Genomic DNA, 18,708 nt, shown 5'->3' with positions numbered 1-18,708 from the left:
GGAGGTTCTAAAAAATAAATTGAAAATTGGAGCTTTTTTTTAATTTCCAAACCTTCTTTGGCCTACTTAGTGGAGAAAAGGTTCACCAAAAGGTCAGGCGACTCTGTAAATGTTTCCCCCTCCCACCGCCTTCTTCGAGTTTCCCTCCGCTGCTCACATTCTGCCGTATCTGAGTCGCACAATTACACAAAATAAATGTCTGAACACAAAATAAACTGAGAGAGGGGTGAGAAAAGCTCTTTGTGTGGGGGCGGCGATTACAGAGCCCGGCAGCTCGAAGGTGTTTGGTTTCTGTTGCGTGGAAAGCCGCTGGCTCCTCCCTTGCCTCAGCACCTCATTTCCTCCTTTGAATAAATAGAATTAATGTTCTCAAATTAAATTTGGTCATTTTCCACGTAAGGCTTCCTGAGGGGAAAAATAACAGGAGACGGCCTGTCGCCTCTCAAGGTACGATGGGTCTCGCTCAGGGCCTCATCCAATGGCTTGTTTATGTTCTTAGCCAGACGTTCATTCTCATCTCGTCGTGAGCTCATTGGAATAAAATGCCAACGTCTATTACAGCGACTTAATTGTCCAGAGGAGCCAAAAAACACTCGACGGCATAACAACACAACCAGACACTAAATCTACTAGTAAAACTGAAAAAAAAAACTCAACTAAAAAAAGACGTTCGACACACGCAGCAGAGCCTTTAACTTTTAGCGGTTCTTTGAGTAATTTTACTAGAGCCCGCCTCTGTCGGCCTTGCACTCCACCCTGTAATGACTGAAGTCCTTTTCATCTCTGTGCCCCCTTTTTTGTATGCTTGCCATTTTATTTTAATGACAACTTTGAACAGGCAAAATAGCTTGTAATTTGATTGTACTACTCTACGAAGCACGTAAAACCTTGTTTATGTACGTAGATCAAGATGCTACATAAACATTTATTGGACCTTATTTAGCAAAATCCCGGACTACAGTGAAACTCTGCCTGTTAGCAGTTTTGTATTCGCAAATTCATCTATTTGCATGATTTTTGTTTGTCTGGGGAACCTAACAGTTACAAGTCACTGAAATAGTCACTTATTCATTGTTTTTGTAATCTTCTGTAACGGCAAAGGATGCCGCTGACGGCCTCGCTAATAGGATAAAGTAATTTATTGTTATGTTAAGTATGAAAATAGATGTCTTATTCCGCACGTATGGTTATTTACATTACACAGTGTGCAAATAGCACGTATCCAGTGAAGTGAATCCAGCAGTCCCATTACTAATTAAAGTCTTGATCCACCTTTTACAATACCCGCTGAGGATATTGAACAGCGATTTTCGGCGGGCCAGGATGGATATTAGAATAAAAGTCAAATGTTTAGATGGGAAGAGGACACTGTCAGAGTGGCAGGGGTCATCCGAATGCACCCAGAGTTTCACTCCCCATCCCAAATATATAAATGCCAAAGAGCGGGCTTATACTTCATAATCATACCGTGTATTGTTAGTCTTGTATTCTTAGCTAGGTTGTATCAGATTCCGTCCAGGAGTTTGTTAAAAAGTCCAAAGTAATGACCGGGTGTTCATATCTGATTGCACCTATTTTGTACATGTACATGTTACTATGTTAACCCTGAAGCAGGACTGTCCTACACACCGAAGTTTGTGTTATTGATGGTAACGTCCACCTGCAGTATCGTAAACGTCCTTTAGGTATGTTCAAGGGGAGTTGTCAGTCACAGCGAAACATTCAAATGTCTCAGAGGTGATAAATCAAACTGCCACAGCTGTCTCCTCAATGCAGTGTTTTTCCTGGCTCAAAATGAGGCAGAGGTGGTACCATCCTGACCATGCGCCATGACGTGCATGTATTTTATAAATTCAACTGACTCATGGGCTCACATAATGTATGGTGGGGGCACTTTTGTTTGAGACAATCATCGATTACAGTATTTTGAAGCTGTCATTAAATGCACTGTGATCCGTGTTCACCTGTGCTGCAATCGCACGCTCCACTTTGAGCTGGTGATGTTTTTGCGTCATGGCACTCCAAAGCTGTTTTCATGCTAATTTTAAGTGGCAGGCTTGGACAGATTTTGTGACATAACAAATATTTGGGACCTAGTGCTGGTTCAGTCTTCAATTTGCTCAATGTAATGCGGAAGCTTAAAGCTTTTGGGGACCAAATACTTTTAGTTAGATTTACCGATATATTAATGCAGAGAGTGTGTGTGTGTGTGTGTGTGTGTGTGTATGTATGTATGTATGTATGTATGTATGTATGTGTGTGTATGTATATATATATATATGTGAGATGGTCCAGATGTACCCAATGACATATTGTTGAGTGCATATTCATGTAGAGGGGGTAGCGATCAGCTATCTGGTCCATCTTGGATCAAATTTCAGAAGGGCACACAGGGGCTGTTTATGCACTCAGAGCAGAAATGCTTCCTCCCTTCGTCTGCGAGACGCTTAGTCAGTTTGAGTCAAAAAGACAGACTAACAGCTGTTCAACGCAATTCTCAGCGCCAGTCAATCGGATAGCCGCTCCCAAAACACAGCCTTTGTAATTTAGTGCACAAATCTGGACCACAAGAATTTTAATAGTCATCAAAAAAGGGACAACATCCGATTTGCATGTCATCCAACACACTTTATCGAGGTTCTTTGTTCGCTGCACAGGTTGCAGTATTTTTTAAATCTTGATCCTGATATCCTGATATATATCCTTGATCTAAATCCATGCATCCGTGGCTGTTTTTAAAGTGCTTTATAAGTAAAGTTGATTTGAGTTAAAAAAAAAAAAAGGATGACGTCTGTATTCGTCAAAATTCCAAATATGGGATGTCCACATCCTCATTATGAGCACAGGTGAGATGGAATTCATCCCAGCTGACTTTGAGTGGCGGATACTTTCTACTGGTTACCAGCCAATTAGTGTAGACCAGTGGTCACCAAACTACGGCCCGCGGGCCGGATCCGGCCCACCTCCACATTTGGTCCGGCACCTCTGAACAATACCAGAGAGTCTTTTGATTTATTTTTCACCTATGTATATTTGTATTTTATCATAAAATTTGGCTTTTGCAATAAAATATTCCTTAGTTATGAACTATATTTCATAAACACATATAACGTGACATTTGTTCCATGCTTTATTTTTATGTTTATCCTTCTGCGGTCTGTGCCGTTATCTGGCAACCCCAGAAAAAAAAAATCCTAAACCCGTCCCTCTCAAAGAGAACGTCATCATGGCGAAAAGGAAAGGTAAGACAAAAAAATGAGGAATCAACAAAATAAAAATAAAAACCCAGAAAATGTAACTTCACATCACAAAGTGCTGAGATTCCAACCCAGAGACTCTTGACTGCGACCCAGACCTGTAAACCACTGGCCTACTGTGCTGCCCGTGGAGACACTCACTGTGCCAATGTGATTTGCAAGAGGGACAGTCAGCTTCACACTAGACACAAACACTATTGTGCAACCCGCTCCGCCTCCTATCAAGCGCATGCTTTCTGCCACACACAGGTCCTGCATGCTGCAGCACAACGATGGGTCACTTTCCGGAAACGTCTGTGAACACAAAATACTTTCCGATTGCTCTCCTTCAAGTGTGCCCGCTTATTTCATCTGCAATCATGGTCATGCGGCACATCATAACTTGGTTCTTTTTTAGTCCGACCAAGCTTTTAAGCCAGGAGAACAGCACGCTGACAGACTGCCAACAGCACTTAATGTCCTGAAATGGGCTGAGAGGGATTAAGCATAGCTCACCTGCATCGTCTGCGCATCGAAAAGACATACATTTTAAATATCTGTGTCCTGAGTTCTGCATCTGCACCTTAAAAGACAGGATGCATATTTAGATTTCACAATAGGAAATATCTGATGTCACATTTTGATGTCTGCTGCGCTACTTTGAATTTTTGGCGGGACTCAAGTTTCAACTTTGTCCCTTCTGGCCCAAGCGCAGGGATGTGTATTTATCTGTCTTAACATGTCAGATGTTTTGGACCTGTTCCAAATTGCGTCTGCCCGCTGAGTAATTCAAGCCAAGGTGATCAGGCAGAGGTGGGGGCCAGATGAGGTGGTGGTGGTGGTGATGGTGGTGGTGGGGAGGGGGGGTAGTGAAGATGATGCCAAATGCTCAGTGTGCCTCTTACTCTCTTAGATCTCCAGCTGGGCTGTGGGCCAGTGTCTTTGTTGGTGAATACGTTCCAAAGCTCCCCAGCTCATGGCACCCGAAACTGCTTGAAAGCAAACACGTGCCAGTGCATCTGTGCGTCAAAAGTGCCATCATACCCTTCGAGACAGACAGATTGCAGAGCGAGATCTGCACTGCATCGCCTATAAAAGCAGAAGGAGAGGGAGGAGGAGGATTTAGGAACCGGTCTTGATGTGCCTTCAGTGTCCCTCTCACCTGGTTGGAATGTGGAGTGCGGCGTGATAAGATCAAGAGCAGGCACAGGATTTCCTATCGCCGTGCTGACTTTGTAGGTTTATGTGAGACACATTCCTCGCAGTACACCCGTCTCATTTTAAAGCTTTGGTTCATATTGCTGCATTCATTTTCTTCTGTGTACAGGAAATGTGACTAGTAATTAAGAGAGGTGTGTGATGATAATAACAGGCTTTAAAGCCTCTTTCACAAACAGAAACTCGTTTGTCTGATCTCCTGCAGCAGAAGAAGCCACTAACATGTGTGTTCTGGTAGTTGTCAGGGTCATCTAGGTTCTGATCAAATGTTCATAGCTTCTGATATTCGTCTACCCCCTGCAAATTAATTACTAGTGTTTAAAAAAAACATTAATTAATGCTAAAATATACATTTTTTGTTTGTTTTGTTTTACAGTGGTTAACTTACTTTTACAGTTCTATGAGGGTTACAAATTTTAAAGACTTGCTTGTAGAGTTAATTAGGGTATTAGATTTGTGACTGTTTAACACTGGAAATGCAGCTTTGTATTTACATTATTTCCTATCAGAAGAATTGTTTCAAAATGATCTTCATCCAGTAAGAGATTTGGTTTTAGTTTGGCTAGCGGTTCGACCGTATGTTTTGATTCAATTTGCATGCGGCAGAAAATTCAAGTTGTCTAGTTGTACGGTACGGTAAATTTCAGATCAAAGGAATAATTTTTTTTTCTCAACTAAACTTGAATTTTTCAAATCAAACAGGAGCATTTAGACAGGGATATGCTAATTGAGGGATTGTTTTTTTATTGTTTATTTTATCCACCCATCCATTTTCTAATGCGCTTCTCCTCAAAAGGGTCGCGGGCGTGCTGGAGCCTATCCCAGCTCTCTTGGGGCAGTCGGCGGAGTATAACGAGAAACGGTAGCCAGCCAATCGCAGGGCACACAGTGACAAACAACCATTCACACTCACAATCACCCCTAGGGACAATTTGGAGTGCCCAATCAACCGGCCATGCATGTTTTTGGAATAATCTTCAAATACGGGTTACTTCTGTGGCTAAATAAGGGTTACTTTTGTGGCTGTGAGAACAGATGAAATATTATTGGCGATGCAAAATGAAAAGAAAAGGTCCATAATATTAATTTTTTAATGAAGCGTTTCCGCAGCTTTACTCCAAGGCCTTCCTTCGGACAGGCTATAACTCCATGCATCAGCATGTACGTCAGTCAGCTGGTCACTTTCCTCCCCGAGGAGAAGACAAGCAGTCCCCTCAGGTTAAAGAAGCCATGACACACAAAGACGGGAAAACTCCCCAACAGCCTGGAATCCAGGAAATTCTGAGGGTCGAGCTGCAGAAACTGGAGGAAACCCCAAAGGGAGGTGAAGTGAAACTAACCAAAAGGGCGGACATTGAAACAAGCTGAGAAATATTGCGTCACTTGACACTTCATTCGGTATACTTGTCTGCTCTGCTGTAATGACATCTTTGAGCTGCCCAGTTCATTGAAAATTCTGCCTTGATGAAGATCATAATATTTTGATTGCGCACCGAGAGCATTGGCGTTCGATGAGTATGACGTTTGCATCAAGATACAGCAAAGTGTTTTAATTATGGAAAGGATCCTGAATGTTTTTTAGCTGGGTCCTAAAAATATCCAGCAGATATTTTGAGTTGCTTTGCTACAAATGTGCAGCAGAGGACGATAACAAGACAATTCTGCTGTCTGAACGCGGATCTTTCGTCTGCAATGGCATTATAAGAGAAAACTCTCAGCACCGTTTATGTCATCTACTTTAAATTGGGAGCGCACCGTCTTCGCGGGGTTCTGGTTTTGAATGTCGGCACCGACCTTCCTTTGTGAAAGTCTTTGAGGTGTTTTTTGAGCCATTGTGGGTGGCATCCAAAGTCTGAAGTCAAACATTGAGTCAAATGTGTTCTTCGTATTTCAGTTCTTGTAACTGTATTCTAATGTCTCGTTGTTCCAATACTTTCATTGTGTCTCTGCGTTGTATGATCTTGAGACAAAAATTCTATTTGGGGGAGTGAGGGGGCTCCTTCATCAAGGGGACCGTGGCTTTCTGGATGCAGTACTCTGATTAGCGTGATTGGTTGACGTTGTTGGTTTGACTGTGTCGGCCCTGCTGGGCTTTCCCCCAACAACGTCAATTTAATCAGTGACCCGTTCACATCTCTTAAAAGAACCCATTGTTCCCGCGCCGCAGCCGTCCAATTGGTCTTGCAAATGAGACGGGAGCCCCACTGCACCCAACTGCGAGACCAGTAAGAAACGACATTTATTCCTATTCATCACAAGTAGGTCATTAAAACTACCAGCATTTGACTAAATAAACTAGATCTAAGTCAGTGTGCCAGCTGTGGTGAATCCTCATGTTGCTGTTTATTGCCTCAGCCGTAAAAGTGCCACTACATCTATTCCTGGAAAGACTGCTGCCCCCATCTCACAGGGATTATGAAACCTTGTTCACCTCAAGATGGATTTGGATGAATGGTTGCACAATCTTTTGTATAAATTCTCCACGGAGAGCCTCAGTCCGTGATTCACTGGTTGTTGCGTAATATCCTGTTTTATTTGTGAGTCATGGCGAGTCGGCCGCCGTAGTTCGTAACTGGCGGCATTAAAGTCGGTTGTGGTGGCAAGTGTTGTTGGGAACTACAAAGGGGGATTGATGAGCCCAGTACAGATGGTTGCATGCAAGTATTACCGCAATGAATCCCTGGTGTGTACTTTTGCTCTGCTTAATGCCTCCGTGTTGCTGTTCCCTCAAAGCTTCTAAGTCTAAAAAGGAGACAAGACCATATTTGAAACGCTCTATTCGTTCGCATGATTTGATGAGAAATGAGAGAAAGCAAGCAGCACAAAATATGAATTGAGCTTTCCCTAAATTTTGTTCTTCCAGTTTCTGATTTTGCAATGCCCCGCAAGATATTTGCTGTGGTTTCAAGAGTAAAATTGGAGTTATACAACATGGAGCGAGCCGAAGAGGCCCCTTTTCCCCCTATAAGGAGTAAGCAGTCAAGAGGCCCAACTTTCCCCTCAGAAAGCATTATTGGTGACTGTTGACACGGGCGCTGTGTGATATCATTTTTTACTGAAGAGAGCGCACATCTGTCGACTGCAGATTCACTTTTTATCTCCTATAATACCCCGTTTCCTTGTTCTCACTTACAACAGCGCCGCAGCTGCCCAACGAAATGGCTGATGTGTTAAAAAATCAAAATAATCATGAGTTTTCTTTTTTTTTTTTTTTTGTTTAGACATATTCATAATACATCTCAACCAAGCAGTTGAGTTAGGGTTGACAAAGCAGGCAATTTTTTTTTAAATACCTCGGACAATATTCAAACCTGGCTAATTTTGGGTCAGCTATGTTGTTATGAGTCAAAAGTTATGCAACGTCCAGATATCAACTAAAGGTGATTGGAATTTCCCGACCGCGGCGCATATGACGATCGGTTGGGTTTCTGTTGAATTGTTTGAGCATTAGAATCCGGCCCGCAACCGGGCGTAAACCTCTTCTTTGACAATTGTTTCGACAGTCTGCAGCGGCAAGGCAAACCAAGCAACATTTACAGGATTTAGGTGAAACAGTAACTTCACAAATACAAATATACATTGTGGGGAGCTCATAGTAGCGCTTAAGGCGGCTTAGTGCTCTATGCGGGTTACGCGTACAAATTGAAAAAGTCTTCGGGGAAATGGGTGCTTTGACTTTTGAATAAACACGCCTGTACTGTTAATTTCCAAATAATAACACACAGACTGCAGTGGTTTTCTCTGGGTAATTGGCTTTATTTTCACGGTGCACAGAGCTACACACAAAACCATTCCCCCATTCTGATTCGCCCGTTTGGATTTCCCAATGTCGAATCTCCGATTTGGAGTTTTTAATAAACCAAATTTAAACAAAACACCTGTATCGCATATGCTGATCATTTTCTCTTCTTTACTGTTGGATTCAGAGCGATGCCCTTTGGCCAAGTCATAGCTGAACGTTCACTCCACCTCAACGGATGCACGAAAGTGTGGGGGCAAGGATGCTTAGAATGAGCAAATAATCTACTTTCATGCGTACAAAGAGCATAACCAGGGTTGCTTAGGGTCCTTCGAATGTCTTCAAAGTCACAGAATTCATGAATGTAAAAAGAAAGCTTTAAAATATGAACACATGATAAATAGGATTTTATGACTCTAAATAGTCTCAAATCTCAACTGCAAATTAACATGAAAAAAAAAATTACTGAATGGCTTTTGTGGCAACATTACGCAATCGCAAAAGCGGAAACGACATACCAGTGATGTGGTTTTTAGTCGAGCAGACACAAGTCATGTACAGTCTGTGCTCGTAGCATCTTTGCACAATATGGGACATTGGCAACATTGAGAATTTGGTCTTAAATGTATTTCCAATTGGAATCAAGAAGTCGAAATCAACTTGCCTTCCAGTTGTACAAACCCCGATGAGTCTTTAGACAGTCTGCAGTGTGAGTACTTTGTGAGCTGAGGTAATTTATTCCAACGGTTTGAGACTGAATGTAAGAAACAACACTTCCGCTTTTTCAAAATCTGCACAGGGGTAAACCAAACTGCAAGGCTTGAATTTGCGTTCATGAGATTTGTGTTGAATTGCGCAAACAACATTCTGAAAGTAACACTGGTCAAGGAACATACCCCAGATCTGTTGGCGAAGCAAAGAACGGTTTTCTTTTTCCTCCCAAGTTTGTTGCAATTCTGACTTTCCTGTCTTTTCACAGCAGGCCTATGTGTCCTCCGGCCACCAGATGGCTCCCCCCAGTCCCAACAACAACAGTAGCAGCAACAACGGCAGCGGCGGAGGAGGTGGAGAACAGCTAAGTAAAACCAACCTGTATATCCGTGGCCTTCATCCAGGGACTACGGACCAAGACCTGGTCAAGCTCTGCCAGCCGTAAGTTTAAACATTTGACGGTTTGAGCATTGGGATCAGCAAAGTCTGCATTCAAAGTTGATTTAAGTTCAGACCGCAAGAAATAAAATGGGAAAATGTATTGGCAAATTTAACTCTAGCTTTTCAATACTTTTACCCATTTTAATGAATGTGAAATGGAAATACTCAGTGAGATGAATAACACATCATGACGAAGTGTGTGTGTGTGTGTGCGTGTGCGTGTGCGTGTGCGTGTGCGTGTGCGTGTGCGTGTGCGTGTGTGTGTGTGTGTGTGTGTGTGTGTGTGTGTGTGTGTTATATATTCCACTCTCGATGCAATAGTGTTCCAGTTGTTTACCACTGAGCCAGTTCCGATCTTACACAAAATGGAAGGTTAGATGAGGACAGGAGGCAAACTGGCTGTACCTTTCTCTGGCCCCTTGCTCTGTCTCATATTTTTTTCTTCCCGACTTAATAAGGCTTAAGTTCACTCCTTCCTCTACTTAACACAGAAAGTCATACAAGGTCAAACCACCGACTTCCCGCACTTGTTAAAATTGGATCAAACCAAACTTATTCGTATTTAATTCATATATTCATATGGCCAGTGTGAAGCCTTTTCTGAACAAAACTGCGGCCTCAACAATTCATTTCATCATGTGTTCAACAGATGAGGCGCAAAGCTCACCACAGAGCAGATGTTATCAACTCAATTGAACATCCTGTGCATGACTCTTATTTCTGATTTAGCACTTTGTCTCCAGACAACTGGATCCAGTTTTAAAGACTTGGCATGTGTTGACTTTCAAACATGCAGTGACAAATGACTCAGTGATGAAACCACAATCCTTACTCAATGGATCCAATCACCTTTGACAAAATGACTGTAATTGGGACAAACAGCTGTCAACACAAATCTATCACATGAGTTGTAGCTACAACTCCACATATGGACAAAAGCATTGGCACATGTAGAGGAGGGACAGTGCTCCAGATGACAGGACAATGGTATCAAGTCGATGGATTTGCCCATTCCTTCAAGAAGAAAATATAAAATGGCCGCTCAAAAGATTTTGTCCACAAAGCAACATTACAGCAGTGTTAAAAGTGTCATATTCTCCATGTGCTGGAGATTCATTGAGCGTGCATGTTAGGTTAATTAACAACTCGAAATTGCCCACTGCTGTGTGCTGAGTGGTTGTTTGTCGACGTGTGCCCTGCGTTTGACCGCCAACGAGAAGTGGTGTCACCCAAAGCCTGCAGCCTATCCATGAAGGTGAACAGGACCAGAGTCAGAAAGTATATTGAGCTGATAGGATACAACTGACATGAATCAGTGCCGGTGGTCAAGCAGATTCATAGTTGCCGCTTCATGAGAACTTTTCATCAGATGCTGCAAGAAAAGACAACAAATAACACAGCACACTTGTCTCTTTTAGGATGTCGTACAAAAAGCCGATGCGAAATAAGTGTTGGTTAATTTGTTCCAAACACATACCTCTGAAAAGTGAGGAGTCGACCTCAAAAACACCCGGTGATTAATAAGCACCACGAGTGGTTTAGCTTCAAGGCTATGCTTTTATGTTTCTAGATCTTTGCTTGTGAACGTTAACTATCGTCAGCCATCCTAGTCAAACCATGAAAAGTGGCAGTGTTGACCAGTATGGGCCTCAGGGGCCTATCACAGTGATGGCTCCCCTCACTGTAATTCTGGACTTGAAAAGTATAGTCTTACCCGACTCCTCTACCTGATTTTGATGCACCACTGCACCCCAAAGAAAGCGTCAAATCCTCAGAGCCATATTAGCACAGCGTGTGTACAACCTATTGTCAAAGCCGCAGCAATCAAAGTGAAGCAGAAATCTGCGGTTGGTCTGTGAAAGACCGGAACTTGATTGTAAAAGCAGACGGCCGACAGAGAAGTCATTGTGTGGCAGGAGAAATGTGAAGAGGGGACTGACGTGATTGGGAGGGCTCCCTTTTAGCCGAAACATGAATGAGTGGGAAAAGAGTAGTACCGCCTGCTGGGAAAGAATGTCAAGCAGCTGCATGTGGGTCATGACTGTCTTTTAAGTGTGTGTTGCCTCCACAGTTTTGTGAGCTTTTGGAAGGGTCTCGGGTTAAGTGGAAGGTCACATAAGCAAAGCCTTCGGACTTTTGAACTGGTCCGGTGTTCCCGGCAGGGCAAACATGGACACATGAAACGTTGCTTTTGTTTTTTCTTGTCATACCTCAAACAAAGACACTAATCAGGGGCCGCCTTTTTCTTTGCAATCATGTTTTTGTTTTTCTTTGTTTTTACAGTCATTCATGAATCAATCCGTACTATTGTAATCTTTCTCACATTGAGATCTGTTTAATATTTTGCTCGTAGGTACAACATAAAGTCACACGAATAAAATAACTGTCTTACTGATCTTTTGTCTTTGAGATATGATTTTTTTTCATCTGCATTGGACTATGGAGAGTCGTGTCCTGTAAAAATCTAATGTTAGGTAGTTATTTTATTAGCGTGACGATACAACATCTAGATATCTAATTGGCTCCCTGGTATATATACCCCCCATTATAAAGTATCACCGTGTTTCCAAACCTTAACTGAGCCAAGGCAACCACTTTACATAAGAATAATCTCACAGGACACCACCAAACAGAAATACTGAACTAAATATAATCTAATCTCAATGTACTCACAAATTAAATCAGTCTGTTTAAAATCTGTATTTATTTAAACTAACACAAATCTGAAATCCCAAAAGGGGTCATGACATTTTCTCTTCTATGAATGGCAATAGATGGATATGAAATTGCATAATTTCCCACAGGACCCCTCGCAGCATACTTGGGTCCATCGACGTTTCATTATTTTAATGAATCTAATTAGTATTGCATTCATCAATAATGTTTTTTAAACATTTGTGAATTAAAAAAAAATCACATTCTGACTAAAATATATATGTGTAAATACTCTAAATGCGTACCCCATATCGAAATCTACAAACTCCCTTGGCCAGCGTGAGGCAAAATAACATTTTAAAACATTTTAAACAGATCTAAAATGTCATCAATTACAAGTTGGATTAATAATACAGTACCGATAATGAAAAGTACCTGTTCTGGGGTTAAGTGCTCTGAAATGACACTTGTCCGTAAGAAAATGTCATGTTTAATAGAATAAAGAGAAACAAAACAAAACAAGAAGATAGGCTGAATAAAAATCTACATTGGCACAGACGATGCTCACATGTACCTAATGGTCAGTGGGTTCTGTCAGGCACCACATACAGCTGTCAGATGGCTTTTCATGAAATTCTAAACAAACAGATGACGATGAAATATAAACGCCTCCCGAAAGGATTTTACAGTATAGTGTCACGCTTTCTTGCAACAGCGTGTGTGTAACCGAATGCCTTGTGGCTGGCTTGAATGTACTTAGACGTCTAAGTAGAGGAAACCAAAGACATGGAGCTGTGACACCGAGTAGTACAAGAAAATGCCACAGTGAGGTGGCAAGAGACACATGGGACACATCCAAATCATCTGGCCACCAGGAGAAGGCAAGCGTGTAGGACCCAGCTGGGCTCTGTGATGTGAGGGTGGAAAAGGAGGAGGGCGAGTGAGGGAAGGAAGGCCAAATGGAGGGGTGAAGCATCAGGTTACAATCCGCCCAGACACCACGTCGCCCAAAGAGAAGCAAGACCAGCCTCCTGCTTTGGATAAATACAACAGCCAGGAAGGGATCGTCTATTATACTGTAAAGTGGATACACTCTCCATTAGCCTCCACACAAAATATGAATCATGCTGGAAGTGCTTGTGTCTATATTCCGTCTCATTGGTCACAGTCTTTTATTGAAACCGGGGGAGTACAGTGGTTTCTTCATACCTTATGTCTATGTTTATGTTACTTAAAAACCCAGTCAGATTGTGACAAGACTCAAGAGGAGAACTGCCTCGGGGTGAGGTGTTTGGGACAAATTGTCTTTAGTCTTGGGAGGCGTGCACCTGTCAAAAACAAAGCCAGAAATCCTCCCCGTGAAGGAAGGGTGGATGTGGACATAGCTGTCTGTGACGTAAAAGCCATGCATGTGTGTTTATGTTGGTATGCACTCTGAGGAAGTGTGAGAGGATCGTTATGCATCTGGAAGGAGCAGATTCCTCGTCATCAGTCACTGACAGGATGTTTTTGTTTCTGTGTGTGTCTGAAAAGGTATGGCAAGATTGTGTCGACCAAAGCCATCTTGGATAAAACCACAAACAAATGTAAAGGTGAGTTGCCAAGCGAATTGCATCATTAAGCCTAAGGCCAGCACATTTTGAAGACGGCAAACTGGTTGATAGTGTATGCGAAAATGGAATGGACACTTGAAGATTTTTTTTCTTTAGAATAACGTAGAAAACAACCAATTATTTATCATTATTTAAAATACATTTTTTAACTTGGGGGGGAAAAAAAGCAATCCGATCCAAACAATTTAACATTACCGGTCTCATTTAAACAAAAGCAAAATCTGTTTCAAGAGCAGTAGCGTCAGCTAAACGTAATCACATTCAAATAAAATTCAAGACTGTTGATTTTTGTGGAGGTATATACGTTAACACGCTGAGAGCTAAGATTTGAACTAGCTAGGTACTAAAGTGGCGAAAACATCCACTCCATCCCATTTTCAGATACTCCTTGGTCCAGAATAAGTGTAAAAAACCTTTAAGGTCATATGTGTTCTCCTCTTCCAATTTTGCTAGCTAGCTGCCATTACTTGTAACCTTGATTTTGGAACAAGGCCTTAATAGGTAAAAAAAATATTTTGCTGAGTGTCTTGATGTGCATGTGTGTATTTGACAGGCTATGGCTTTGTGGACTTTGACAGTCCAGCAGCAGCTCAGAAAGCTGTTACGGCTCTGAAATCAAGTGGCGTCCAGGCACAGATGGCCAAAGTAAGATTGCATGTACTTTTTAAAATCCAACCTTAGCTTCATTTGTAGCTGTACAAGCCGCTATAATATCTTCACCAATCTACTTGACAACCTCAGTGTTTTATTTACAGTAGCAGTCACGCGTAAGGGCCGAGCGAGCCCTGTTTTATTGTCTTCATTTGCCCCCTCACAAGTGTCTCTCTAATGCACGCCAGCTTCTCTTTGCTCGTGTACGTTGCTAACTTGCTCCCGTTGTAGCGCTTGTCCAGAGCTCTTTGTGCGGGTGTCTGCTGCAGTCAAAGCAACTCTTGTCGGCCCATTAAGCTGATCCCCCTGGCTCTGCGGCTCCCCATTGAGGGAACACAGGGGAGGGTGCCACTAAAGCCACTGTCAATGGGGCAGTTACAATGGCTTGGCATTGTCCAGTGTCTGGACCCAAGGCCTGAGGCCGACACCCGCGCTGAATTCACTTCACCCCGAAGTCCCCGCCCCCCTCCCTGCGCCCACTGTAAAGTAACACCAGGGTATCCCTATGCACTGTAAATGATCTGCACCCTAACTTCATGCATCTCCATACCAGATAAGTGCAACTGGATACCACAACGTGACTCACCCAGACAAGTTTGTGCTTTAGCGGTCGTGTTGATCACCACAATAAAAGCCTAAATATACACAGCTGGCTCAAAGCTACTGGGTGACTTCAGTTTGTCAGAAGAATCTGATATTAATACAACAGAAAAAAGTTCTGCTATCGACCATTTTGTCTTCAGCGTGGCTTGTTTTGTTGTATTTTCCCCCAAAAAAATGGACCAAACCCTTTCCTAAATGTACACAGAGTGCACCTGGTCTCCAAATGGGCTACCGCAGCCTCCCGTGTGCAGGGCGAGCAAAAACAATTTCATAGAGCCTGGGGAACAATGACACAATTAAAACAAGGAGCTTTACTTTGCAGTCCCTCCCTGTGCAAATGGGGCAAACATCAAGCGACACTCCTCACACGACGCTCACAGTGAATAGACTGGCGCCAACTGTATTACGTGCCACAAGTTTGGTATTTGAGCGAATGAAATGAGCAGAAGCGATGGGTAAATAAAATACGTATGAAAAGGGAGTTGGTTTTGTTTGTTCAGCTTGTCACACTGCACAATTACACTTCGTCAATGACCTCCAGCAGTCTGCCACTGTGTTGCTACACGGTCGGGTTATTGCTCAAGGGCCGCACCCAGAGTGATGAGAATCGCTGAGATAATATATATGTCTTGGGAGACAATAGAAGCGACCCCGATCAGCAATTTAGTTCAGGACAACTGAACTCGACAATCAAACAGGAACACTTGCAGAAGAAACTGTGCTCACTGGTGTCGTTACTCAAGATTTTGGAAATCGCGTTTTCAGTTTTGGAAATGGAATTGTTTTACATGACAGAATCTGTCAGCCATGATTAGAAACGTTGTTCGCTTTTGGATAAGTGTAATCATTAGGCAGAGAGGAAGAGATGAAAGAATTATGTATTTGGGATGATACTGTATCGTCTTCTCAGCCATCCTGCTTTAATATTAGTCAAAACTCCCACTCCTTCCTATCCTGTCATTTCCTCCTCCAGAACCAAATATTCATCCCCTCATTCATCTCACCCTCCCCTTGCCTCTACACGTTTTCCCTTCCTCCTTCTAGCCCAGCCTCTTTGCTCCCAGTTGCAAGGCTTCTGTTGCTCTGTGAACTCTCTAACTTCATGCCTGACTTCCTGTCTTCCTTTGCAGTCTCAGACGGTTTCACTTTCCGGCAAGCGCCACAAAAATTAAGTCCCAGAACTGTATGTGCGAGGATAATCTCTCTGCTCTAATGCACGCGCAGCTGTCAATATTTCTTAATGAGATAACATTTTGCCACAGTGTGCGCATTGACAAATTCTTATTTGCATGTGTGAGTATATTAATGAGTGCGTTCAGAGTTTTATAAGTGGCAGACAGCTTAGTAAAGTCAATGATGCACCACTAGCGTAAGTGACAAATGAGTCAGGGTTACACTCTACACTTACACAGATTTTTGACAAATGTTTCGAATTGGGCATTATTACCGAATCTACTTTGCAAAAGATTAATGTTTCAAGACGGTACTTGGTACAATCATGGGAATGGAGTATTCATGCTTTAAAAAGTTCACTAATGCAGTATCATTGAAAGAGATGAAGTGAAACCCTTAAAAGATGAGCTGAGGAGTTATTCGTTGAGACTTTTTCCATTAGACATGTGTAGAGGAAGCCAAGCCCTACTTATATGGGTGGGCATGTTGCAAAAGTAAATTTTCCTGAGCATTCCAGACCCCAATAGTCATGTGACAATACACATGCTACAAATGCACAATTGGTACGCTCCTTACAGATCAAAATTATTCGAGACGTCCCGACCCGTCATGTGATCGGAAATCGGAGCTGTTAAGGTGTTTTTTTGCTGATCAGGGATAGGGCAAAAAAATATTTAAAAATCTTAATTTTATTACCTTTTATTGGTCACAGAATGACCAAATAAATCAAGGCGATAAATATCTTGACAAATGGAGTTGTAACAGCTTAATTTTATATTACACAATGTTACATTTTGGTTTTGGGGCGGGCAGCGTCACAGAGGTAGTAAATACCCTCCCCACCACACACACACACACACACACACACACACACACACACACACACACACACAAACGCACACACACAGTCACACTTTGTGTACAGCGAGCACTCTCCCACTGGCTGCAGTGCCTTCAATTATGTTTGGAGCGACAAGGAGACACAAACGATGTGTAAACACTCGGGGTAAGCTTAAAGATACTTCTAATATCTCCATTGTGAGACAAATAAAGATTTTCTTATCTTAAAATAGTTGAAGTCTGCCTTGCCTGATATAAAACCGCCCCTTATTTTACCTTTAGGGGAAGCCTCCCAAAAACGGAGCTCTATGACTTGTTTGTTTTCACTTTTATTTTGGTAATTTGTTTTGACTTGCAAATGCAAATGCTACCCCCCGGCACTGTCATCTTTTGCGCCATCATCTTCTGACCAGACTTTTCATATATATCTCTGTTGTTAGCCGTGCAAGTTTGGAGGAACTCTGCCCTTCTCGTTCAGACCTCGATCTGAATGGGGTTTAATCAGGGGATTTTCCTTGCACATAATTTAACATGGCGCATGAAGGAATATGTCAACTAAAAATGTGTTTTGTAACCGCCACTTCCCAAATAGCAACAGGAGCAGGACCCCACCAATCTGTACATCTCCAACCTGCCGGTGTCCATGGACGAGCAAGAGCTGGAGAGCATGCTCAAGTCCTTTGGCCAGGTCATTTCTACCCGCATTCTGCGAGACGCCAACGGGACCAGCCGCGGTGTGGGATTCGCCAGGTCAGACACAGCAATTCAAATCATAACGAGAAAATGTGTGGGAGTATGTTTATCTCTTTACTTATTGTTATTCCAGAATGGAGTCCACAGAGAAGTGTGAGGCCATTATTCAACATTTCAATGGCAAATTCATCAAGACTCCACCAGGAGTGCCAGGTGTGTAGAATTTGTTTTCTTTGTACCTGCTTTTGACATTGTTTTTATTGGTGCCTTTGTTCAACTGTTTGATCTTTTGCTTTCCCAGTGCCCACAGAGCCGTTATTATGTAAGTTTGCAGACGGGGGTCAGAAAAAGAGGCAGAACCAGGGAAAGTACCTCCCCAACGGAAGGCCCTGGGCCAGAGACGGCGAGACGGTAAGTCACGCTCACATTTGAACTTTTTTCTCTGCTAGTAAACGTTTTGAGCTGAATGCACTGCTGTTTGCATGACCTCAGTGGTTCTGAATCCCACATTGTTTTCCCAGGGAGGAATGACGCTTGCGTATGACCCCACAGCATTACAAAATGGGTGAGTGGTATGCAGGGCCTGAGTGAAAACAGTACCAACCTACACGAAAAAAAAACAGCACCTCAAAACTGCTACAATGCTGCCCCCTGCTGCGACGTTGACGTTATGTTTTTTACTTCGTTGGTTTGTGTACAACTTTTAAAATACAGCCTCAACATTGGAAGACCGTGTAATGTAAATTCAGATATTTGCTTCTAAATACTGTTATAAGTTTGAAGGTGAGTGCTGAAAACAGTTGCAAAGACTGAGAACTTGATCGTATTGGTTTGTGGAGATACAACCAGACATTATTTTTCACCATTTTATTTTTTAACTAATTTTTCTGCCTTGGCTAAAACGATGTCAAGTAACACACTTTGGTGTCCAGTATGATTCCTCCTCCACCCGTCATCTAACAGCGTGAGCACGTTGTTTTCGTCATTGGCTAGCCACCGCAATTATGAGTCATTTACTTTGTTACTCATCCTACACCCAAGCTTGTGAGCTCGTGAGCTAACTGGCGACTAGTGTGTCTCGGTGCTTTCCATAACACATCAGCTGAGTGTCATATATTCCAGCTGGAGGAGGCTT

At 42.5% G+C, this 18,708-nt stretch overlaps 1 protein-coding gene and 1 long non-coding RNA gene across 4 annotated transcripts in view; one reads left to right on the top strand and one right to left on the bottom strand.

Annotated features, from left to right (window-relative positions):
* The window catches only part of LOC127607666 (RNA-binding motif, single-stranded-interacting protein 2-like), a 32,346-nt gene that overhangs the window by 5,858 nt on the left and 7,780 nt on the right, over nucleotides 1-18,708 (top strand). For 2 of the 3 annotated variants that reach the window (XM_052076223.1, XM_052076225.1), the window contains exons 2-8: nucleotides 9,173-9,345; nucleotides 13,534-13,592; nucleotides 14,167-14,258; nucleotides 17,473-17,630; nucleotides 17,707-17,786; nucleotides 17,875-17,984; nucleotides 18,095-18,138. In XM_052076223.1, coding sequence (XP_051932183.1) covers nucleotides 9,173-9,345; nucleotides 13,534-13,592; nucleotides 14,167-14,258; nucleotides 17,473-17,630; nucleotides 17,707-17,786; nucleotides 17,875-17,984; nucleotides 18,095-18,138 — 716 coding nt within the window. The remainder of the gene's footprint in view (nucleotides 1-9,172; nucleotides 9,346-13,533; nucleotides 13,593-14,166; nucleotides 14,259-17,472; nucleotides 17,631-17,706; nucleotides 17,787-17,874; nucleotides 17,985-18,094; nucleotides 18,139-18,708) is intronic. The other variant, XM_052076224.1, reaches the window with a different exon arrangement.
* LOC127607676 (uncharacterized) lies at nucleotides 2,740-4,550 on the bottom strand. The gene is made up of 3 exons (XR_007964116.1): nucleotides 4,399-4,550; nucleotides 4,142-4,325; nucleotides 2,740-3,819 (listed from the first exon to the last, which is right to left on the bottom strand). It is a non-coding gene; the product is annotated as an uncharacterized LOC127607676 (long non-coding RNA).

This window comes from Hippocampus zosterae, chromosome 9, assembly GCF_025434085.1.
Source record: "Hippocampus zosterae strain Florida chromosome 9, ASM2543408v3, whole genome shotgun sequence".
Classification (NCBI taxonomy): Eukaryota; Metazoa; Chordata; class Actinopteri; order Syngnathiformes; family Syngnathidae; genus Hippocampus; species Hippocampus zosterae.
This window is presented reverse-complemented; position numbering and strand designations above follow the sequence as displayed.